Consider the following 25,948-nt stretch of genomic DNA (forward strand, 5'->3'; position numbering starts at 1 on the left):
TCAGAGGGGAGGGGATGACAGAATGGAAACTTTATTCAGATCTTTGGCATGTTTTAATTTTACATTGCTTTTTCATACTAATTTAATTTCCTTCCAGAATGAAAGTTGGCAATCATTTAGAGAAGTGGTAGAGGAGGTTGGAACCATTGAAATTGAAATGTCTGTGAAGGTTCCTAATCCATAGATTATTGACATAATGAACTCTAAAACCCTTAATAATCATTCCACTCTGTAATGACAGCCTGCATTTAGAGAGCTTTAGCCATGGATTCTGTGCCCCGCACTGGCTCTGCTCTTTTGGGCTATAGGAGTCAGAATTACTGCAGCTGTCTTCGAAGTGATCACAGAACAAGAGCTCACCTAGTGCTGGCAAAACACTCCTTAGCGCAGACCAGGAGCTCTTGACTTCTACCTGCTTCATTTTACCCCTTTCAAACATGGAAATATACCAAACCACGATATGCTCAATTTCCCTCAAAGTTTCAACCACAGCAGAGGCTATTTCTGTATTTATAAGAACAACCAGGAGTTCCATGGTGGCACGGAGGTTAAGGATCCAGCATTGTCACTGCAGTGGCAGTGGCGGGGGGTGGAGCTAGGGGTGCAGGAGAGAGGGTTGCTTCCATGGCAGGCACAGGTTTCTATCCCTGGCCCCAGGAACTTCCGCATGCTGCATGTGGTGCCAAAAAAAAAACGTTAAAAAAATAAGTCAAAATATTTTTTTAAAAAATAATGACCAATTAATTTCAGTTAACATTTTCATTGTTTGTGAAAGATAGCAGAACAAAACAGCTCCTGGGAATTCAGCTTTTTTTCATTTGTTTCTGCCTTGAGGGGATCTGTGGGTCGAGGGTAGGAGTTCTACTGTTAAAGTGCACAGAGACACACACACACACACACACGCACGCATGCATGCATGCACGCACGCACGCGCGCACACACACACACACACACACACACGCACTCCCAACCTTCCTTGCTCACAGAGAAGATCCTGGGAGACACAGGGTCTTTTCCCTGACCAAGGCTACATTTTTTTTCTTTACAGCTAGATCAAATGCTTCAGATTTATTATCAGATGTGGCATGGATGACTCAAACAAAAACAAATGCCCTTGAGTTTAAAAATAGAAGTTAAAAGACTAAATATTTGCACTTAAAAAGGAAAAGAAAATAACAGAAATCTCTGTGGCAGACCATTCCTTGAAATTATCCTCACTAAATTATAATCATGCACTTTCCACTCCCTGTAATTAAACATTAGATTTTATTTATTCCAGATGCATTTGCCTCAAGTAAATTCAGAATGCCCATCTTTCTTTTTGGTCATTGTAAATTTATTTCATGTTTGTGGCCTACATGTGATTGGGTGCATTGGATAGTTTTTAAGTGAATCTTAATGACACTATGAGTTTTCTTTTTAATTGCATCCCATGTGAGGCATATTTATACTGATGAATCTGATCTTATTAAGTTTTATACCATGTAATGTCCAAAAATCTTGATGACATTTTTTTACAAATATGTTCACATGTTCTACAAGGAACATGCAGGACCTTGGTGGTTGGTGGTAAAGGGAAGGAGGGATTTGTTTTGATCGTGTTGCAGTTAGGTAGGGCTGCTGGCTGCCATTCTGAGGAAACTATAGAGCTAAGAAAACCTGCAGTGCCTTCATTTATATGACATCTTCTATTAAGAGAGCCTTGGAAAGTTACATGAAAACCTGAAAGAACTTTTTATCTACAAGACTTGCAAATTTCTTCAATTAGTGAGGTAATGTAACTAATCAGTGATCTATAAATATTAAAGGCAAGCTTTTTAGTGGTTTGAAATATTTCCCTACTCAAGATTCTCAATTAGGATTTGTGGTTAAACCCACTTAATACAAATTTTAGAGAAGCAAAAGAAGTAACCAGATTTATTTACTATCATTGTTTGCACAATTTCAAATAATAATTTTTTATTTTCACTAATTGGGTTAACCAAGTGGATTAACCATTGGCTTAACCAAGATAGTAAGTTGACTATGTAACTGAAGATAACTTTTGCAAAATGACAGTAATGAGCTGCTGTTGACTCCCAAGGGAAAGTTTTATTTGCTTTTAGGCCCATTGTGGGTTTTTTTGTTTTGTTTTTTGCCTTTTTTTTTTTTTCTTCTTTTTGCCTTTTCTAGGGCCGCTCCTGTGGCATATGGAGGTTCCCAGGCTAGGGGTCAAATAGGAGCTGTAGCCGCCAGCCTACGCCAAAGCCATAGCAACGTGGGATCCGAGCCACATCTGCGACCTACGCCACAGCTCACCACAAAACTGGATCCTTAACCCACTGAGCAAGGCCAGGGCTCGAACCCACAACCTCGTGGTTCCTGGTCGGATTCGTTAACCACTAAGCCACGAAGGGAACTCCTGTTGTGTTTTTTGTGATGATTGAAGTCATCCTGGGTGTTTAGTTGATACATTGATAAATTATTCAAGCTCCCTTTGTTTCTTGCTTACCATCTGACCATTTTACAGTTCTCAAGTATTGCCACAGATTTGTGGGAAAAGGACATGCCAGGTCTGTTTGACTATTTAACTGTGCTAAAGTCCCCACAGACTAAAACGTTCAAGTTAATGCTGAAAATAAAGCCTTAGAATTATTTGTATGCTTTCCGTTCTTCATCAGTTGCCCCACTTCCTCCCTCTGTAGGACAATAAAAATACCTAGAGCTCTTCACTGGCATTTTCTTTAAAACTGGTCTGCAGTTCACTGTGGGGTGGGGCAGCAGAGAACCCAGCAGAGAAGGTAAAGGTGAGTGGAATAAGAAAAGCAGCCCCAGTCATCAGAGTCCAAAACACCCAAAAGCAACCTCTCTCCACCCTTCTAAAGCTATAGTAGTGTTTAGTGTTTACCTGCTCGACAGAGAGGGGTCAGCACATAGAAAAATAAAATTGAATAGGAGTTCCTGTCGTGGCTCAGCAGTAATGAACCTGACTAGTATCCATGATGACGTGGGTTCAATCCCTGGCCTTGCTCCAGTGGGTTAAGGGTCCTGTGTTGCCATGAACTGTGGTATAGGTTGCAGATGCAGCTCGGCTCCCCCGTTCCTGTGGCTGTGGTATAGGCCAGCAGCTACAGTTCTGATTTGACCTCTAGCCTGGAAATTTCCACATGGCGTGGGTGCGGGCCTAGAAAGACCAAAATGATGATGATGATGATAATAATAATAATAGTAATGTATATATAAAAGGTTCTTTTAGAACCACTGCTCATGGATCTTTAACATCAGCTAATTGCATTCATATAATGTATCTAAATAGCTTGACCTTAAATCTCTGTGTATCATATAAACGAATAATATTTAAAGTGACTTTTCAGTGCCTAAAGCTCTCTCCACCTTTCTAAGTATAGAATAATGATTAGTCTCATTGGACAATTATATTTCAAAAATGATTTCTCCTTTTAACCTAGAACCCATTGGCATTCCAAAGGATAAAAGGATCTCACATCTTCAGTACTCTAGATTGCTAATAATATAGATTAAAAACTGAGGTTTACCAAATCATTTTTCTCACTTCAGTCTCGGTCAGATAGGAGGGAGTATGCCAAATGTGGAGAAGGCTTCTGACAAGATGAACAATCAGAGTTTCAGATAAGCACTGATAATACATGATTCATTAGAACTTTTCAATCGAAACAGTTAAAGTCAAGTTTCTCAGCAGTAGTATAACACCACCTACTTTTGGGGGCTGTTAATCATTGTGCAACCAAGTCGATTGATCTGCCTAGCAAAATAAAAATATTTAGAATCATCCTAGCAACTTTCTACCTCTGTTAGAACTAGACCCTTGATTGTAGATAGATAGCAAAATTTCTTGCTGTGCAAACACATTTTCAGAAATATCTACCAAGTGCCCTTGGCAGAAGTAATGATACTGAAAGAGAAATTCTGAGAAGTGTTATTTAATTTAAATGTAAATTTAAGCTCTAGATAAGCACTAGATACCTAAAAGGAACAAAAAGAAATAAGAGGAAAAGTTATGCCATTAGAGGGCACTTTTGTAATCTTAGAAGAAAAGTCTGTCCTTATAGACTGGCTTACCCAAGGCTTATTTCTTAAGAAGAATATATTCTCAGTTGTTTATTTAAAGTAACTAATTATTAAACTGAATGTCTGAGAGAGAACATTTTTTGGAAGGGAAAAAAAATCTATAAAATTCTATTTTTTCAACAATACTTAAGTAATGCTTTACATTTGAATCAGTGAGTAATAAATTATAAAAATATGCACAATGTCTGCATAATTATTTTTGATTAGCTGTATTCAGTGCTTCTTTTAAGTACATTTTGTCCAAAAAAATTCTGCCTATAACCTGATCAAATTGAACAGATTATTAACTTTCTCTAATAACTGAGTATGTTTTTCCCAGAAGTAGATGAATGTTATTAGATAACATTTTGAAAACAATAATGCACCAGAATATAAAGTCTTATGTTTAGGGAATCATCCTAATTTTTTTCAGTTTTATTGAAAAATAATACATCATTCTATAAGTTTAAGGAGTACAGCATGATGGTTTGATTTACATATATTGTGAAATGATTATCACAGTAGGTTTAGTTAACTTCCATCTTCTCATGTAGATACAATAAAAAGAGATCATACTAATTTTAAAGACTTTTCTGAAAGATACCTATTTTTCCCATAATTGATGTGGCAATTAAAATGGTTAAAATTGTTTCAGAAACAAAAAAAATGTGACCTGATAGAATTTTAGCTGTGGAAATGTGACATTTTATATAACGAAAGCAAAAGATAAAGTGGAATCTATTCCCTACTGATGATAATCTGAATAAAAAATATCTACCTGAGCCAGTAGATAAGCCAGTAAAAATAAAATCAAATCTTAGTGTCAAGGAACTGTGAAGAGTTTGAGAATTTACCCTCCTTTACAAGCTAACAAGTTAGCCTGCCATAGTTTCATGGGTGCTTGATGGCATGAGATTCTTGGGTTAGAGACAAAGGACATATCGCTCAGAGCATTAGCAAAAGCCACAGACCCCCAGCAGCAGTATTTTCTCCTACTGGCTGCTTGACCCGCAATTCTCACAGGATGATGCAAAGAGGGCCTGATGGCAGTCTATTTGGGGGGAACCTGGATTTTTATAATGGGTGATAATCATGCCTTCTCTTGCTCCAGAAGCTTTTTCTTCAGAGACTGTTTCCTACATGAACATCCTTGAAAAGATTATCTGGAACAAAGGCAGTCAGTTCTCCTGCTCCCCAAATATGCAAAAAGAATCACAGAAGCCCATGGAGAATTGTCTTTGAACAGTTACTATGCATAATCTTATTATCTGAAATTGTTTACTTTACTAAATATTACATTGCTAGGTAGCTGATGTGGGGGACTATATAATAATCATATTTACCATATTTTTAAAGTCACTTTTGATGGTTTGGATATCTCATGTTAGATTGTATTCACTATGTGATCTTACCTATCCAAGCCTCAGTTTGATCATTTTTGAAATGGGATAAATGATAGTACCTATATCATTGGGTTGTTATTAGCATTACATGAGAGAATATGTGTACAGCACATATACAATAAAATTTATTAATATTGTTATTAACCCAAAATTTACCTCTTGTAATTAGCTGGTTTGATAAAGAGAAAGTTCCTCCCACAGGCAGCTGAGGATGCTGGGTAAATCCCTACCAGCCATAACCATCTAGCTCTCTAACTCTGGGGCTGACCTAAATATCTCAAATATCCTGGGGCATTGGGCAGCTTGTCCTCCTCATTATGTAGAGGTACTGTGCAATTGACAGCTTTAAGGGAAAACACGGGGCTAATGAGAGAAAGCTGCCCTTGAATGATTCTAGGGCAAATACACCCAAGTATCTCACACTCAAGTGCTGCCATGGCATGTTTTCTCTAAGTTCCTAATAAATATGGAAAGCCAAATTCTAAGCATTTCTAAGGAGACGTATTTTATTATCTGGCCTTTTCTGCTCTCAGGAGGCAAAGTTTCAGAGATAAAATAAACTGAATATGTTTTATTATGCTGAAATAATAAGTGTTTCTTTACAAGGGCAGCATATCAAGTTCTCTTCCAATTTTCCATGTCTGTTAGCTACAGGACAAAGGGTGACAGAGGGGAGGGATTAGGGTTATGAGGGGAGGTGCCATACACTTTACTTCACTGTGTCCCTATTTGTTTCAAATAGTTTCACTGAGTTTTGATTTTGACCCATCCAGCCATCTTTGGCAGATAAAACCGTTGTCTCTTGTTAATAACTTCATGGGAGCACCCATTTACATCCCCAGCTCCCTTTGGATTTCACCTTGACAACCATCTGGATATCTGTGGCACAGATTATTTAATGAAACTTAAGGAGACTGGTCTTATTCCTAAACTACAAGCTACTTGGGAACAAGATTTTAGTATTTAGTCTCAGAATCATCATTCCTTTTCAGAGTTTAGAGATCATCCAAGCAAAAATTTTATAAAGTTGAGGTCCAGAATGTTCAGTGAATTGCCTAGAATTACACTTCTAGTTAGGAGCTGAAACTAAAAGTTCAAGTTTCTTAGCTGTTTGTCAAATTTACCTTCAGTTGCAACACAATTGAAAAATAAGAATGAAAAATAAGAGCCTTTCGTAAGAAATTATTGTTGCCTTCTTAAGAGATATAATAAAGGATAAATGTTTGGGCTCTGCAGTCGATTCACCCTCTGCTTATGTTTAGGAGGCTTATTCTTATATAAGAATAGTACTTAGCTTCACAAGGTTTTTGTGAAGAGTAAATGCAATAATGCAGTTAGGGAATTTAGCACTGTGTTTTGCACATAATAACTCTTAATTACTGAAGATATTTTATATGGAAAACTGCAGCACACATGGCAGAAAACAACTTTTGAAAAAGTAAGTTAAATGGTCTTCTGAGCTAGCTCACTGAGAAAAACTACTTCTTAGACTCTCATAAAAAAGAGAAATTTATTCCCTTCAAAAATATTTTCAGTTGTATAGATCTATTTTTGATAGCACTCAAAGATAAAATCAAGTGATAGTTTAAGTAGAGGTGACCTCATAGCTGTGGCAATAACTATTTAGAAATAAAACTGGCAATCACTCCAAATTATCACAAATATTTGCATTTGACTTTCTCACTATTTAAAGTACTTCACTGTAAAGACACTCTATTTCCCTAATGCTAGAACTCACTGATATATGTTGTCAAAGGGATAAGGGAAAACAACTCCTTAGAGTTTTTTTCTGTGAGGAAAACAGGCACCAAATCCTCAAAGGAAGCAAAGCCTTTCACTAGCACTTGATGAGAAAAGAACTCACCTGAAGCTTCCTGTTGGGAGAGGGAAGCATGTAGAAGATGGTGTCCTTGAAAAACCTCCCTACAGCAATGTGCCCTAAAGAATGATCCATAATACTTTAAGGATTTTTGATGAAAGTCAGTGACAAATGCCAAAATGTAACTCAATGAAAACACTCTCCTGGAGTGGTAAATACATAACTCTGCTGGAGATTAAGACAAAATGACCTAACTATAGAACTTCCCAATGGTCTTTCTTGATTTGAAGTGTGAACCCAAGCCTGCTTTTTAATATGGTAAAAGTTTATATATAAATGGTGTGTTATCTGATAAATCTGTCATGTGAGACAATAACAAGTAAATCGCCTTGTGATATTGGACAAATTGCTTATCCTATGAGAAAGTTAAACTTCATAATCTCTTAAAATCTCTGATTTATGAAAATCTGATTTGCATAATAAGAATAATTCTATATCCATATGACCCTTAGTCAATTTTTTTTTCTCTTTAGGGCCACACCCACAGCATATGGAGGTTCCCAGGTTAGGGGTCAAATCAGAGCTACAGCTGCCAACCTGTGCCACAGCCACAGCAACGCCAGATCCAAGCCATGTCTGTGACCTACAACACAGCTCACAGCAAAGCTGGATCCTTAACCCACTGAGCCAGGCCAGGAATCAAACCCCATCCTCATGGATACTAGTTGGATTCGTTACTGCTGATCCACAATGGGAACTCCCTTTAGTCGAATTCTAAGGAAGAATAACTGTCCAGTGGCAATTTTCTGTCTCTAAGTGGGTCTCTGTGACTTATGTTACGGTTCATGATTTGAGACATTTGTGTAGAGATAACAATTTTGGCTACGATAACCATATTGGCTTCTGCTATAATGAAAGGAGGATTTTTCTCTCTGAATACTCAGGGAATTAATGCACCAAGAGTCCTTTCATTTCAAAAATCTTTTTAATGTCTGAAATTCTGGTGAATTCATTATTAACTCAATGAAATACTTTAGGGAAAAAAAAAAAAAAAAAACAGGAAAGTTGCCTTCAGGATCATGTACCTATATCCAAAATACAGAGTACAGCTTTTCCTGTCAAAACCAAAGTAGTGGTAACCCTTTAGAAAGTTTGCAACTTGCCCATGTGTTTTGCCTATAGAATTAATGTAAGCATTTCTTTCTGTTGCCCCAGGATGGTGCCTCTCCACTGGTGTATGCTGTGGCTGCTATTACCACTCAGCTCAAAGACCCAGAAGTTACCCACTCGAGATGAGGAACTCTTCCAGATGCAAATTCGGGACAAGGCATTTTTTCATGATTCATCAGTAATTCCAGATGGAGCTGAAATTAACAGTTATCTCTTTAGAGACACACCTAAAAGGTATTCTCCCTGCAGTAGTTCCTCTATCAATAAGCTCATAAAGGTGTCTTTAAAAAAGAAAGGAGCCTTTTAGATTTACTTTAGATAATTTGCAATCAAATTCTGTATAGCATTGCCTATTTTTCTCTCTGTAAGAAAAGCAATGGCAGTGCAACTACTAGTCGTTATGTACAGGCTCTTTGATTCTTGCTAACTGTGATCTCCTTTGGGGTGGACAGAGCAATCCTTGCATGTCTTATGTTTTAGAATGATTGTTTTTTTCAGGACAGTAGGAAATTTCTGAGAATGACTCTAGAGGGTTAATGGAATTAATTGAATACATGTGATTCTTCAAGGGTTTGCATTGATTCGTAAGGATAATATTTCTTTAATCAATATGATTGGGTTCTGAAAGCATCTTACCAAACAAGGATTAAAACTGGCTGCTCATTTACCTTCACTCCAAATCAGCAAATGGCGCTCACATAATGCTTCTAAATATTTTGACTTTTAAAAAATTACATATATATCATATAACTAACTAAATAATATATATCATGTAAACTCTTTATATCTAAAATTACTTATTTTGCAATGCCCAAACTCCTCTCTATCATATTTCATATTTTCTTTTTTTCATTTTGTAAAGTTTTAATGAAGTATCATTGATTTACATTGTTGTGATAATTTGAACTATTTCTCCTTTTAACCTGGGGTGCCTTGGCGTTCCAAAGGATAAAACTGTGTCACATCATCAGTAATCTATTTTCCAAAGTTTGAGATGTGTCAAATCATCAGGTAATCTTTCTCTTGTCACTTCAGTTTTGATTGACAATAATATCAGGTAGTGCTCCCCTTCCACTGAATGACACTGTCAATATTACCCTCTGGTCAGTCTGAATGACAGTCAATAATCGGCTTTCATATTTTGACTGGTGTGACCTATTGTTTAGGTCATTTCAGCACCACCCGAATGAAATTATTTGATAGAATGAATGTAATGGATTAGGAAACTGATTTGTCAGTGATACATAAAAGAATTATGACTCTGCTGATGACAGCCATAAGAGTGAAGACACAAAATGCAAGGATGATTACACTGAAGGAAACTCGATGTTCTGGTATTTACAGTGGCTCAGTCTGTAAAAACAGGGAAGGGCAGAGGAGGCAGTCCTAATGATTCAAATTAGCCTTAAATATCAGCTGAATTCATGCTGAACACATTTTGCTTTTCATATTCTTTTGTCTCTTGAAATTTTTGAGTGAACAAAATTTTTTTGTTAAAAATTACTTTGATTTCCTAAATGTGCTTTGTGTACTGCTTTGCAGTGTTCTTTAAAATATAGGATTCCTCATTATGCAGTCATATCACTTACTTAAATAAAAAGGTTATCCTTAATTTTCAATCTCTTAAAAATTAAGTAAGTCTTAGTTCTAAGAGTTGTCTTAAAATTAACATATTTTTCTTTGAAGCCCATGTTTTTATTACAAGATATTTCAAAACAACACATACTACTTTCCTCCCTCCATCTTTATTTCTTTCCTTTGTTCATTCTTTTGGTCTCTTTTTCACCCACAAATAATGATTGGGGACTTTGATATCTACATTTGGATGCAATGTTAACTTATACTAGGTAAAGAGTTGTGACCACAATCATTTCTAGGGGGAAATATGTAGCGGGAGACGGACATAGACATTGTCGATATTATAACTAAAGTTGCAATTCCAGATAAAGTTTGGTGGCAGAGGATTGCAAAAGACAACAAATTCATTAATTATTCTATGTTTATACATAAATTCCAAAGTCTAAATGGTTCATGGAGTGTTTATCCCTCAGTTCTGTATCATCATAATGTGGGGCATGTTTATCATATTTCTGTCTCCGTCACTGGCCAGTACATACCTGGAGCTCGGAGATCATGCCCTGTCATCTCTGATTGCAGCTCCCTTCCATGAGTACGCTGTGCATGGTAGACAGTAAACGTTTGTTGAATTGTTAAAGTTTATTCAGATTATCCTTTATGCCTAATCATAAGTGCTTCCATATGAAAATGTTGACTTAGAGGGACTCCCTGATGTTTTATATGTATAATGATTACCTTGTGGAATGTAAGCATTGTTTTCTTTGTTATTGCTTGCTTATGGCCTATATTTAAGTTACTAAGACATAGTTGCTTACTTTGGGAAAGAAACTACTTTCTTATTTGAAATAAGAACGAAAGATAATGGATGAACTTGCACACTGATTTCTGCTTCAGTGTCAGCTCTGCTACCCATGTAAAAATCAAAACCACAAGTTTTGAGTACTTTTTAAATCCCATGATGCTTTATAAATTATTTTGTCTTACCTAATTCTTTGTAATGCAGCTAGGTTCAGTTGTGTTTATGTGGTTAATATCACCTATGCAACTGGCCAAAGGAACAAAATTCTACTCTCCAAAAGCTGACCAAATTAAAATTAAACCATGTGACACCTATCTTTAGGGATACTTAAGGTACATAAAGTTTCCATCCAGTAAACAGTCCAACCATCTAGTTATTTTGTCTGGATGATTGTGTAACTTTGCTATATTCTGAACAAGTTTTTTTTTTTACTTTTATAAAGTCTTCACTTTATTTATCTTTGCACAGCCCTATGTCTACCTCCACCTCCTAATTCTTTGAATAGTAAGGGGAGAAAAAGCACATGTATTTCCATTCAGATTCTGTATCTTCAGGCGGAAACAGACTCTAGATGTAGGTATCCTCAGGCTAGAATAAGGTTGGTGTTACGACTCTTGGGTTCTATTTATTCATTTAGTAATTCATTCATTAAAAAAAGATTTAGCGGAGTCTCCGTTGTGAAACAGTGGAAACAAATCCGACTAAGAACCATGAGGTTTCGGGTTCGACCCCTGGCCTTGCTCAGTGTGTTAAGGATCCTGCATTGCAGTGAGCTGTGGTGTAGGTTGCAGACGTGGCTCAGATCTGGTGTTGCTTTGGCTCTGGCATAGGCCAGCAGCTGTAGCTCTGATTAGACCCCTAGCCTGGGAACCTCCATATGGCGTGGGTGCGGCCCTAAAAAAAAGACAAAAGATAAAAGATGAGAAAAAAAAAAAAGATTTATCAGGTACCTTCTACATACAGAAATCTGTGCTAAATTCTGGAAATAAAATGACATGGAAAACGAACCCTCAGTGGGCCTTTGTGGGGAAAATGATATTAATCAAATAGTAATATAAATAGTCACAAATTGCAATAGGTGCCCAAAGTGAAAAATATAGGACACTGAGAATATATGAGAGAACCTGATCCAAAAGAGTAAGAAAAGGCAGTCTTGAAGAAATGACATTATATAATAGAAAGGGCATGAACATCAACTGTATTTCAAGTTTTAAATTTATTTATTTATTTATAAATAATAGTAAGGATAAAGCAGTATTCCAATGGCTTTAATATTGGAATCTGGAAGTGAAATGTGGTTTGAGCACAGAAGGTAAAATGGATGATAACATGCTAGTGACGCCAGCTGAGAAGTTTTAGATTCTGAACAATTAAGAAAAGCTACACACCCATTCATTAGTTAATTCCACAGGTATTTATTAAGAATTTAGTATCTAAGTCTTCATCAGTGAACCAAATGCCCTGCTCTCTTGTAGATCTCATTCTAGTTGAGGGAGATGAAAGATAACATCAGGCAATAATACATATCATGATACATACATATAGTAATACATCAAGTAATGATAAGTGCTTTGAAGAAAAATGAAGAGAAGAGCTTCATGGGTAGGAAGATGATATCTTAAAGGGTCAAAGTAGCTCTATGGCAAGATGGTGCTTGAGTAGAGAGCTGATGCAGTGACTGAGCAAGTAAGGTCAAAAGCTGGAGGAACAGCATCTCAGGTGGAGGAACAGCAAGTGCAGAAGCCCTGAGGAATGAGTATGCCACAAACATTCCAAAGACAGCAAGAAACTGATGAAAGGAGGAAAAGACTAGAGGAGGCAAGTTTAGAGATTTGGTTGTGGGCCCAAATCATTGTAAGTTCTGTAGCTTTTATTTGAATGAAATAAGATTTTGGAGGGTTTGGACTTAGAGATGCAAGGATTATCTCCTCCTAGAAGGAGGTAAATAAGCTAAGAAGTCAACATGGAAACAAGACCAGTCAGAAGGCTATTGCCATGCTCAGGCACGACAAAATGGTGGCTTGGATCTGGTGGTACCAGGGAAAGTGGAACAAAATGATGGGTTCTGGGTATATTTTAAAGATAAAGCCTAGGGAGTTCCCATTGTGGCTCATTAGTAACGAACCTGACTAGGATTCACGAGGATGCAAGTTCAATCCCTGGCCTTGCTCAGTGGGTTAAAGATCTCGCATTGCTCTGGCTATGGTGTAGGCTGGCAGCTACAGCTCTGATTCATCCCCTAGCCTGGAAACTTCCACATGCTCAGAGTGAGGCCCTAAAAAGACCAAAAAAAAAAAAAAAAAGATGAAGCCTAAAATGTCTGCTAATTCAGTGTATGTGGAGTGAAGAGAAAGAAAAAGGTCACAGTGGTCAGTTTAGAGAGGGTGTTGAAGTGGATATGGCGAGAGTAGAGAGGCAGGAGATACCAGGAGGTGCAATCTCTAGAAGATAAAACTTGCTTATTCTTTTCCCTGAAACCAGTGAGCAGCTCTGGGTTTGCTGCAATGGAAACCGCTGTTTCTTCCCTTGAAAAATTATGGACTTTGAACGATAAATGAAATCATCTAAATTATTCAGAGTAAGAATATGTAGTATTGTTATAAATAAGCAATATAAGCAGTATTTTTATTCTTCTTAAAAGTTCTTTTGAGGCATCATTTTAAAAAAATCTGAGGGGTAAGCTTGGAGGAGAACGTTTTTATCTTTTAAAATTTTGTTTTAAAATCATTAGGTTATTTAATTCAACAGAAAATCATAAGGATAGGGAAATGTGTCTTTCCACTGACACAGTGATCTTTAACTTTTATAAATATTCCTCAAATAGTAATTAGATACCTCTCTCCACAAAGATATGGAACAGTAGAGCTGTGAATAAAAGTCATAAATGTACCAACAAAGACCTACTGTTTAGCACAGGGAACTATACTCAATACTTTGTAATCACCTATAAAGGAAATATGAATAGTGTTATTTTTCCAGAAATCAGTATGCATTTTAGAACAACATTACTCTGAAAATGATCTTTTGGAAGAGTCAATGACTACCTTAGAGTGCCCTCAGGTTAACTTAGAAATTATCTCCAAATTTATGGAAAATCAGTGCCTATAGGACAACATACCTGGAAATTCTTCTTGGTGTGACTTACTTTGCACCAGCAGGCTTGTGTTAATTTTTTTTTTACCCCCAACTGTTAAATTTTGATTCTTAACTCAAGCAATACCCAAACAACACATTTTGGTTCAAAATCACTTCATTATTTCTCATTATGTTGATAGGAGATCTGATTGCAGAATCTTGGGTTCTTGGGCTTCCACAGTTAATGCTGAAAGTATCACTTGTGTCAGGTAGCCAGTTTTATTTTCTGTTAATTGAATATAAGTTAAGTGATTTTTCCAGTAATCTTGGTTATAAGCATTAGAATGAATTACTTCAGTCTGAACTGGTCCACTTTCCCACAGGTATTTCTTTGTGGTTGAAGAAGACAACACTCCATTATCAGTCACAGTGACTCCTTGTGATGCACCCTTAGAGTGGAAGCTGAGCCTCCAGGAGCTGCCAGAGGAGGCAAGTGGGGAAGGCTCAGGTGAGCGGCCCTAACCTCTGGATGGATGGCGGAAAGTCTTCTGAGACATGCAGCCTTCTCTTAGTAAGAAAAAACAGCAGGGATGCGTAGGTGAAGCTGGAGACTCGGGGATAGAAATGAGGGAGATGGGAGTTGGCATCAGATGACGGTGATTTGGTGAAATAAAAGGTTCAGAGAGGCAGGTGTGGACGACTGAAGGCTTGAGGAAAGGCAAGAGGTGTGAATCAGTTTCTCTGGCTGTGGTTTGCAGTCCTGCCTGAACATTGGAATCACTTGGGGGCTTTATATGCTACTGATGTCTGGATCCTACCTCAGAGGTCATGATTTAGCTCCCCTGGGGTAAGCTCTGGATACTGGGACTGGTGAAAGTGCCCGCCCCCCTCCCCCAGGTGAATCTAATATGTGGCCAAGGATAAGTGTCTCCAATCTCTGGAGAATGAAGGATAGAAACAAAGAACAAAAAGGCATTTAGCAACACTGAAAGTTCAGGATGAGAAGAAAGTCAGGAGGAGGATTTGGTTAGGCATTTAAAGAAGATGCAGATAGTGGAAAGCAAATAGCAAGATACAAGGAGTATAGTCTGTCTAAGACCCTGGATTGATGCTACTCCCTTATAGGGGTGAAGGCTTGAGACTGGTGTCAGGACAGGATGCTAGCAAGCTGGATACTTACAGTGATGAGGGAATGCATGCAGTAATTAGGAAGATACTGAAAACCCATATGGAGAGTGATGAGATTGGGATTGAGAAAATGAATAGTGATTTGATTGTGTTGATCGCATGGTTTAGGAATATGAAATTTTATATATTTCACTCTCGATCTGCAGTGATCATCTGGAAAAGATACAACCCCAGTCTGGCTATGCAGTCCTTCTCCAGGTCCTCCAACTTATCCACACACTGAAATCTGTGTGATAGCTGATGTCAACAGTAACAAAAATGGAAAACATTATTTTAGTTTAAATACTGTCCTTACTTTCTTCCTGGGCATGTATTCTACACATTGAAAATTAGGTCCTCTTACTGTGCTTTGCATTCTATCTTTTAATGAGACTGCTCAGTCCTACTAACAAAAGTGAAGTTAGTGAAAATGCTAGCTATTCAAATGCAAACTGATAGAATCCTTTTAGTAAGTAGATTGATAGTAGGGATTAGTCTCTGAGATGTTTGCAGTCTTTGGCCTAAAAATCCCACTAATTGGAATGTATCCTGAAGAAATAATTTAGAATAATAAAAGCCTTACATACATAGAACATTATTATAATAGTCAAAAATTAACCAGCAATATTATTTTTATGATATAATATTAAGTGAGAAAAATGGAGGTTTCTCTAGGTATTTATATGCATGACAATAAAGTTACAGTGAAAAATAAGAGAGAATAATATCAATTGCATAAAAATATGTAAAAGGATGATAGAAATAAGCCAAAATATTAATAAAGGACAATCTCTGGATCAGACATTATTAGATGATATTTTTGTCTTTTCTTTATATCTCCCAGTTTTCTACTGGGAACATTTATTCTTTTTATAATGGAGAAAAACCAAATAAAAATTGTCTTAAAAATCACAATTTAAGGTTGGCAAGCCACAGCATATGCCCTTACGCATAGACGGCTTCTCTTATGTCTTTTAGGTGATCTAGAACCTCTGGATCAGCAGAAGCAGCAGATCATTAATGAGGAAGGCACAGAGTTATTCTCCTACAAAGGCAATGATGTGGAATATTTCATATCTTCTAGTTCTCCATCTGGTTTATATCAGTTGGAGCTTCTTTCAACAGAGAAAGATACACATTTCAAAGTATATGCCACCACAACTCCAGAGTCTGACCAGCCCTACCCTGAATTACCTTACGACCCAAGAGTTGACGTCACCTCGCTGGGACGCACCACAGTCACTTTGGCCTGGAAACCAAGCCCCACAGCCTCTTTGCTGAAACAACCCATTCAGTACTGTGTGGTCATCAACAAAGAGCACAATTTCAAAAGTCTCTGTGCAGTGGAAGCGAAGCTGAGTGCAGATGATGCTTTCATGATGGCACCAAAACCCGGTGTGGACTTCAGCCCTTTCGACTTTGCCCACTTTGGATTTCCTTCAGATAACTCAGGTAAAGAACGCAGCTTCCTGACAAAGCCTTCCCCAAAACTGGGGCGGCATGCCTACTCGAGGCCCAAGGTTGACATTCAGAAAATCTGCATAGGAAATAAAAACATCTTCACTGTCTCGGACCTGAAACCTGACACGCAGTACTACTTTGACGTCTTTGTGGCCAACAGCAACAGCAACACGAGCACTGCCTACGTGGGCACCTTTGCCCGGACCAAGGAAGAAGCAAAACAGAAGACAGTTGAGCTGAAAGATGGGAAGGTTACAGATGTGTTTGTTAAAAGGAAGGGAGCAAAGTTTCTACGATTTGCTCCAGTCTCCTCTCACCAAAAAGTCACCTTCTTTATTCACTCTTGTTTGGATGCTGTGCAGATCCAAGTGAGAAGAGATGGGAAACTTCTCCTGTCTCAGAATGTAGAAGGCATACGGCAGTTTCAGCTGAGAGGAAAACCTAAGGCCAAATATCTCATTCGACTGAAAGGAAACAAGAAAGGAGCCTCTCTGTTGAAAATACTAGCCACCACCAGGCCGAGTAAGCAGTCATTTCCCTCTCTTCCTGAAGACACACGAATCAAAGCTTTCGACAAGCTCCGTACCTGTTCTTCAGCCACCGTGGCTTGGCTAGGTACCCAGGAAAGGAACAAGTTTTGCATCTACAAAAAGGAAGTGGATGATAACTACAATGAAGACCAGAAGAAAAGAGAACAAAACCAATGCCTTGGACCAGATACAAGGAAGAAATCAGAGAAGGTCCTCTGTAAATATTTCCATAGTCAAAACCTACAAAAAGCAGTGACCACAGAAACAATTAAAGGTCTTCAGCCTGGAAAATCTTACCTGCTGGATGTTTATGTCATCGGACATGGGGGGCACTCTGTGAAGTATCAGAGTAAAGTTGTGAAAACCAGGAAGTTCTGTTAGTTACCTCAGATAGAGATACAGTTCGTAGAACTCCTAGAGAGACATGCAATCACTTTAAGTATAAGCTGACTACTCCCACAGCCGAGAGAAGTTGTGACCTGTATTTGTACTATGGAAGGAAGGATATCCACTCATGTATATTGGTGTTCATATAAGTAATTGTTGAAGGAGACTTGGTCCAGTGAGCCCCGATGGTACCTAGTGTGCATCTGATATCAAAGATAAAGGATATCTTGAAGGAATGGCCATCCCTTGCTTTGACCACTGCATGAACTGCTTCTAAATTATTTTATTACCTAAAAGTTTAAAATATGCCATTCATTGCACACAACCACAAATGCAAATCATTCCTTTCAATAGATGCTAGGATATATATATAAATTATTTTATAAAGTCTTGTTTTAAATGTCAGTGTTTCTATAATTGTAAACTATTAAATTCCTTTCCTGTTAAAGTACAGATCTAACCTAAGTATATTAAGTGGAAAGCCCTTTAGTCATTTATATTGCTATTGTAAATTCTTATCTGTTGAGTAAAATGTTTAAATATGTATCTCATGTACAAAGTTGACATACATTATATTCATGTATATAAAATTAAAGATACTAGATTATATACTGTTCATTTTCCCAAGCAGCTACCTTGGTGTATTCCATTTCTCTTCTGTCCCCAAAACTGCAACCTTTATGTAATTTGGCACCAAAATTGACCCTTTTTTAGTAGTTAAAAGGCATACCGCATTTCTCTAAAGGTACAATTATTACAATTTATTTGTATTTTGACACTGGGTAGGAGCTAGCTTTTGTGAGGCTTGAAACAACACCAGTGGACTTAAAAGAATAGGACAAGTCAGACACTCTAGCTCAATAAGTATTCAACAAATCGTCCTTAACCCAAAATATATTACCTCTATTTTAAAAATAAGCCTCTATTTTAACTACAAAATTGGGATATTCCAAGTATTTTCCAATTGTTTATTAGTGAAATAATCATTTTGATTTTAAGTGAAAGCATCCTAGCCACCACATTAGTGCTATCATTAGTTATGAGAAAACTGTGGAAGCTGCTGTTGTGTTAACACTAACAGTCTGATACTTTTAACTTTGATTTTTCATGAAGGATTAAAAAGCAGTTTAGGTGTAAAATACAATTTAGGCAAAGAATAATAGAAACCATTTATCAAAAACTCTCCCATCGTGGCGCAGCGGAAATGAATATGACTAAGAACCATGAGGTTGCAGGTTTGATCCCTGGCCTCGCTCAGTGGGTTAAGGATCTGGTGTTGCTATAAGCTGTGGTGTAGGTTGCAGACACATCTCTGATCCTGCGTTGCTGTGGCTGTGGCATAGGATGGCGGCTGTAGCTCCGATTTGACCCCTAGCGTGGGAACCTCCATATGCTGCATGTGTGGCCCTAAAAATAAATAAAAAAATAAAAATTAAAAAAAAAAAACTGCACAAACGACAGTTTTATACAGTTACTCCACATTTCTGTATATGATGTGTCATGAGAACATTGGATCAGGATTCAAAAGAGTCTGAGATTTACAATCAACTAAGCTATATGGTTTTAAGAAAATCTGTTACCTCCCATTGTCCCTCTTTCCCATTATAAGACTAAGTGATGATAGATTTGGATAAGATGATATTTTAGGATACCTTCTATCATAAGATGTCTTTCGCAGAATTCTATAATTCCAAATGCTTCTGTAACTACAGGTGAGGTCAGGTATAATTCCTTAATCACTACATCTCCCCTACGTGCTGGCATTCCCTTTCATACAGTAGGCATGCATGAGTAACATTCCTGTGGAGTATAGATCGCTATGGCTTAGGGAGTATAAGTATTGGTCCTTATGAAAAGTTCTCTGCTCACCTTAGAAGAAAATATCCCCCTTAAAACTGCCATATGTGCCATATGGAGTTCCCATTGTGTCTCAGTTGTGCCACAGCTTGTGGCAACACCTGATCCTTAACCCACTGAGTGAGGCCAGGGATCGAACCCACATCCTCACAGAGACGCTATGTCAAGTTATTAATCCTCTGAGACACAATGGGAACTCCATATGGCACATTTTAAGGGGGATATTTTCCAAAAGCTGTGGCATAGGTCGAAGATGTGGCTTGGATCTGGCATTCCTATGTCTCTGGCGTAGGCCAGCAGCTGCAACTCCAATTCAACCCCTAGCCTGGGAACTTCCATATGCTGCAGGTGCAGCCCTAAAAAGAAAAAAAAGAAAAAAAAATGTACCATCTAATTCATCAGTGTTTAGATATGAAAACAAAAATTATCATATATGAAACAGTGTGACACCTGAAATACATGTCCCCAATGGCCTTGCAACCAACCAACTTGGAAGGAGAACTTCAAAATTGACAATATCCCAGAGATATTCTATCCTAAGTTATAACTGTGGTGCCTTTGGAAAGATAATCAACTTTCTCATATTATTAGCAAATGTATTATTACAGACGAAGTTGCTATATGAGATTACAATAGAATCAAAGAGTCATTGCAGCTTCTGAAGGTGATGGACTTAACTTTCAGATATTGCTTAATACCTGGGAAACCCTGGGAACCAGGCCAAGTCAATTTAACAAAGCTTTTACTTTTCAGCCAGCTGAGATGGTGGTTTCTATAAAGTCTGGATTTTTCAGAGAATTCTTTAATGGCCCCAGTGAAATTTGCCTTTTAAAAATTATAGGAAGATTAAATACATATTCTGAAACATCTGTCACTCATAAAAGAACAGAGAAACCTATTAAAAATAAAGCTGTCTTATGTGTTTAGACTTTAGGAGCATTCAGGTGAACTGAGGACAAGAAAGAAAATTTTTTTCTTAATTAACCAAAGGACTAGAAAGTAGCTAATATGAAAGCAGAACCTTTTCTTTATTAAGCTCAAGGATAGCTATATTGAGTACAGGGCATTTAGAATCTCAAGGATAGCCATAGTATCGCTGAGGAAGGAGGAATTTTTGAGGACATTTCATTCAAATTCATTATCTTTATTTTTCAGGTGCAAAAGGAAATTGAAGACTAGAGAAATAAAAAGAAAGTTCTCATAGTCAGATAAGTAGTGAAATTGCTTAGACGCCAAAATCCTTACTAGAATATAAATCACCAGTTCTTGGTGGGGGGAGTGTTACTTGTGGATTATTTTCCAAAGGGAAATAAACTTTTTGTCTTATTTATGATTTCAAAGCAACTCATTGTTTTTTTTTTCTTTTTTTTCAGGTTCCACCTGTGGCTTATGGAAACTCCTGGGCCAGGAATCAAGTCTGTGCTTCAGCTATGACCTGTGCCACAGCTGTGGCTCTGTGGTAACACTGAGTCCTTAACCCACTGTGCCACAGGGGGAACTCCTCAAAGCTACTCATTCTTAAAGATCATTTCAAATTTCCTTAAGAATGTGTGTATAACCCGTAACTGACGACTTCAAACTTGTTAAAAAAAAAAAAAGGATGGTTATTTTTAGAGACAAATTATTCTTATCTAGGTTTGCATGCACATATAAGGCCATGAGATCATTAGTCAATTGTTCTATTCTAAAAGTATTCAGAATTTACAAAAAATAATAGCAGATGCTTTTCTTGGTTAAATTACTTTATGATCAATGTCTAGATTAATTGTCTTAAACATGCATCAGAGAATTAGCTCTGGAAAGGACATAACTCATTGCTTATCTTAGTTACTCATAATACATGTGGAAAAGTTAGTTTTTGTATCCTGAAAAGTGAAATGAAATGACTTCAAACTAAAATATCACTTAAATGAACTTTAGAATTTGAAATCAGTTTAATGGTTTTTAACAGTTTGGGAGGTCCAGACATCTTCAATGAAAGCACGCACATACGCACACACTCACTTACTCACATACTTAGTTTTGCATACGATTTCAAGGAATTTATCTGTTGGACCTGAAACCAATTGGGATTTCTTCCAACACTTTACTAACACCTCTTAGAGATCATCTAGTTCTATTGTCTCACTTTACAGATGAGAAAATTGAGATCCAACTAAGACCAGCTTCCTGTTCTCCCAGTTTAATGGTCACTCCAAGACTTGATTTTAAGCACTTCTTTACTCCAGAAAGCATATAGAGACCCACCTAGAGTATGCATCTTTGTCTGTCTGCACTGGCTTATTCCAAAACAAAAACTAGCATCTAGCCTGAAGAGCAAGATCATTTGGAACATCTCCAGCCACTTCCTTCCCTGCTTTTATATGGTGCCGTAGAGATAAAGTCGGCTGGGAACTTACCTTTGGGTCCTCCCTCGAGGACCCAGTGAAGTGACCATGGCCAGATATCAGCCGTCCTCTGTTTATAGTTGTCCGTAGGACCTTGAAGTCATCAGGGCACACTCATCATTATGTTTTTCCCAGGGAATTTTGGGCAGAAAAATATGCAATGTCTTGGGATTTGGGTCTTTACTATTGTTTTACAGGTGGGAAATGGGATAGAGAGATCAAGGAAATGGAACATGGAGGAAGACAGTTTTATCTAATTTCTTTCTCTCAGTGGCCAGAGAGATCAAGAGACATTAGAGATCTAATATAGCTTAATTTTATTAAGGTTTTGGATTCTGTCCTACACACAACCTGGCACTGGAAAATTCGACCTAGATCACTACCCACTCTATTAAAATTGTATTCTACTGTTTGCTAGGAATGGTTGATCATGTATCTGGGTAAGACTTCCTTCATTTCTATTTTTTGCATTCCTCCTCCTTAACCTTTGAGAAATAAGCATAGTAATCAAAGTTTAGAGATGAAGTTACTTAGACTGGATTTTCATGTCCACCCTTATATGTCTTTCAAAGATTGCTTAAGATATGCTTTTAAAGAATAAAGCAAACAGAAGGCTATTGATCACCATCACAGAAAAATAATTGGTTCGCAGATTGAAGAGTGCAAGCCCTTAGACATAGTTACGTTCCTCTGTTGCCATTACTCAGATAATAATGATAGTGTGGCATCAAGTGTTAGAAGAGGCAGAGAATAGTTAGGGAGGGACATTGAGTCCCAGGAAAGGACTCCTTAAAAAAAACAAATAAGAATGGTATTCCCTTGTGGCATAATGGGTTAAGGATCTGGCATTGTCACTAATGTGGCATGGTTTGATTCCTGGCCTGGAAACTTCTGCATGCCATGAGTAAGCCTAAAACAAAAAAACTAAAAACAAAATAAGAATGAATGTAACTCAGCATCCTATAGTACTACAGGGGAGAATTTTCAGAAAAGTGTATTTTTTTCTGGAAACTTGTTAGAAACACAGAGTCTAAAAACTTTGAAGCAGGGATACATCAAGCAGCCTCTCAGGATGTGGACATGCCCCAAGACTTCAGAATTTTGAATAGTTTTTTGTGAGTCGAGACTAAAGTGTATAACAGAGAATTCATAGCAGATGGGTTCTTGCTATGGGTGATGAGATCCAGAAATAACAGTAAAAATAAATCAATAAATAACCATTTTACAACTAAGAGAGGTGATAACTGCACTGCTTTGTTTATGAGTCTGGTATTATTGTCAGAAACTGGTGAGCTTTGGACAGCAATTTCGAAATGCTTCCAGTCTCTCTTCTTGTGAAAATATCCCCAAGATTAATATCCAGTCAAGTTGCTATAATTTGGAAGGGAGCAAATGTCCATTGTGTATTCATAGTTAGCCCATGGTATAATCCTACTTTTTGTAATTGAGGCAGCACAGTATAAAGTTGTTTTAAGATACATTTCACAAGACCCCCACAGTCCAAATTTAATTACAATTCTGATAGGATTTTTCTCCTGAGAAAAATTATCTGTAAGAAATGGAACCAAGTACATTAATACATAGCAGGATTAGAGGTTTGTTCAGCCTCACCCTTTCCTATAAAGTGAACTCAGGCCTATTAAATAAAATTAACATATTGCTCCTCTTACCATGCAGGCTGGAAAATTTCCCCAATGCCAAATCAAGGAGCAGTTTTGGGAAGCAGTGTGTTACCTCAGAAGCCACAAAGATGTCCCATAGGCCTCTGAATGATTTTTGTGCTCTTCTACAGATCCGCATGACTGAAGTATCTGGATTGTGGCTGAACCATTTAAGAGTTACAACAACAGGAGTTCCCATCGTGGCTCAGTGGTTAATGAGTCCGACTAGGAACATGAGGTTGCGGGTTCGATCCCTTGCCTGGCTCAGTGGGTTAAGGATCCGGCATTGCCATGAGCTGTGGTGTAGGCCAGCAGCCACAGCTCCGATTAGACCCCTATCCTGGGAACCTCCATATGCCACAGGAGCGGCTCTAGAAAAGGCAAAAAGACAACAAAAAAAAAGTTATAACAACAGCTATGGTTTGCTATATGAGCAATTTGCTAAGAGCAAGGGGTTGTAATCACCAATATGGCCCATTTCCAGTGGCTGTGTTTCCACGTAATATAGCAGTTCAAAGTAGCCTTAGACATTTAAGGTTTTCTGCTCTTTCTGAATGCAGTAAGAACTTTACCTGAGATCAGTCAAGAAGCAAGTGAAACAAATGAGAGAGACAAACAAATATACATAGTCTTTAAATGACCCAATAAGATGCAACCAATTTTATTATGGTAAAATGTCATTTTAAAAACATGTTTTTAAGGAAATAACTTTAAAAATTGATTTTTAAGCCATTTTTAATGGTAGTATTGGATATCTCCTTCCTGCCAAATAAAGCTTTACATTCTTCCTCAAATGAATAGGCCAAGATCTAAATTACAGTTTGCTCAATTTTGCCTTTTTCAAACATCAGGAACATAATCACGGTTCTCTTGGCTTATCCATGGGTAATCTTCAGGTATGGAAAAGGATGACAAAGATATGAAAGCAGGGTAAGATCCCAGCACTTACAGTTAAAATACTTGTGTTTTGTGCAAGTTTTGTTGACTAAAGGAAGAGATCTGGACTTCAAATACAGCTGTGTGCTGAGCAAACTTGACTGCTCTAAACACTGAAATTCAGTTCCTTTGCCAATTCCATGGGCAAGCATTCCGGAGGCCTGAGTTGAAATGTGCAGATAAATACTCTGTGCTAGAGTTCTTGGTGCCAAAGCATACAGAATACTTGTGTTCTGCTGTGGAAATCTTGGAAGAACAGAACTTCTGTTTTTAATATCTCTGAGGATTTAAAACAGTTTTTAGACTACTTATTACCTTTCATAAAACTCACTCCTACTTTAAAAGTCTCTTCTTGGCTTACCTATATTAAAAAGAGGAAAAGAATACTTTTTGATTCCACTGAGTTTTGTCTTCTTTATTGAAGTTAACCAAGCTAATAAGAGAAAGGACAGCAGTGGAAAAAGTATAGAAATGGGACTCAGAATGGGTATTTTTAAAAAAAAATGTGATCTTGAGCTTTCTCATTTGTAAAATGAGAAGGGTGATGATCTCTAAGATTCCTTTTGGAAAAGCGGGGAAACTCACAACTTTTAAGCACATACTGAGTGCCATGCATGTGAAATACAATTATTTAGTCCTCATAACAACCCTGAGATGAGGACATTATAATATTTTCATTGAACAGACAAAGAATCCAAAGAACAAAGGCATTGTATAATATGCCCAAGGTCACAAAGTGAATTAAAAATGGATACATCTGGCTCCAAATGTATGCATCTTTTTATTTCCATTTGTATGGCATGAGCTCTCGTGCTTTTTAGTGAATTTGCAGAATAGAATAAATGAGTAAATTGATAAAGTGAGGAAAAGTTAAAACATTCAAAGCTTGGCCTGGACATTTATCGACAAATTATCTTTGACATGGGTAAATATGAAGAGCTAGAGACAAAAGAGAAGTACTTCACGAAGTATCACTAAGTTCCTTACTGTGTAGAATTTCTCCATTTCATGATGTCTTACATCGCAACAACATTTTTTGGTATTTGCTTATATATCTTATTATACAGAATTTGCTGTAATGCTTACATATGATGAAACATGTCTGTAATATGATGGCAATAAACCTTTATTTAATGCTTTTGTGTTTTTGTTTGTATGATTTTTAAGGGCCTCACCTTCAGCATATGGAAGTTCCCAGGCCAGGGGTTGAATCGGAGCTGCAGCTGCCGGCCACAGCCACAGCCACAGCAACACCAGATCGGAGCCACAGCTTCGACCCATACCACAGCTCAGGGCAACATCGGATTCTTAACACACTGAGGAGAGCCAGGGATCGCATCCTCACACTAGTCAGGTCCATGACCCTCTGAGCCACAATAGGAATTCCATAATGCTTTTGTGTTTTAGTATATAGAGTTGACTGTGGTTGTTTTGGGTTTTGTTTTGTATTTACCTTTGTTTTGTTTTTGTTTTTGTCTTGTTAGGGCCACTGGATCCTTAACCCACTGAACAAGGCCAGGGATCAAACCTGTATCCTCATAGATATTAGTCAGGTTCATTACCCTGAGCCACAGTGGGAACTCTCTGTATTTACCTTCCTGAGCTGAGACATTAGGTGATAATCCATACAATAATCCTATAAGATATATGCTA

The 25,948-nt window shown here is 37.5% G+C and overlaps 1 protein-coding gene across 1 annotated transcript in view; it reads left to right on the forward strand.

Moving 5' to 3' along the window:
• The window catches only part of NDNF (neuron derived neurotrophic factor), a 47,018-nt gene extending 21,586 nt beyond the window's left edge, over nucleotides 1–25,432 (forward strand). The window contains exons 2-4 of the mRNA XM_003482448.4: nucleotides 8,503–8,691; nucleotides 14,293–14,417; nucleotides 16,055–25,432. Of these exons, the coding sequence (XP_003482496.1) occupies nucleotides 8,504–8,691; nucleotides 14,293–14,417; nucleotides 16,055–17,448 (1,707 nt within the window). The 5' untranslated portion in view covers nucleotide 8,503 and the 3' untranslated portion in view covers nucleotides 17,449–25,432. The remainder of the gene's footprint in view (nucleotides 1–8,502; nucleotides 8,692–14,292; nucleotides 14,418–16,054) is intronic.

Source organism: Sus scrofa, chromosome 8 (assembly GCF_000003025.6).
Source record: "Sus scrofa isolate TJ Tabasco breed Duroc chromosome 8, Sscrofa11.1, whole genome shotgun sequence".
Taxonomy (NCBI): Eukaryota; Metazoa; Chordata; class Mammalia; order Artiodactyla; family Suidae; genus Sus; species Sus scrofa.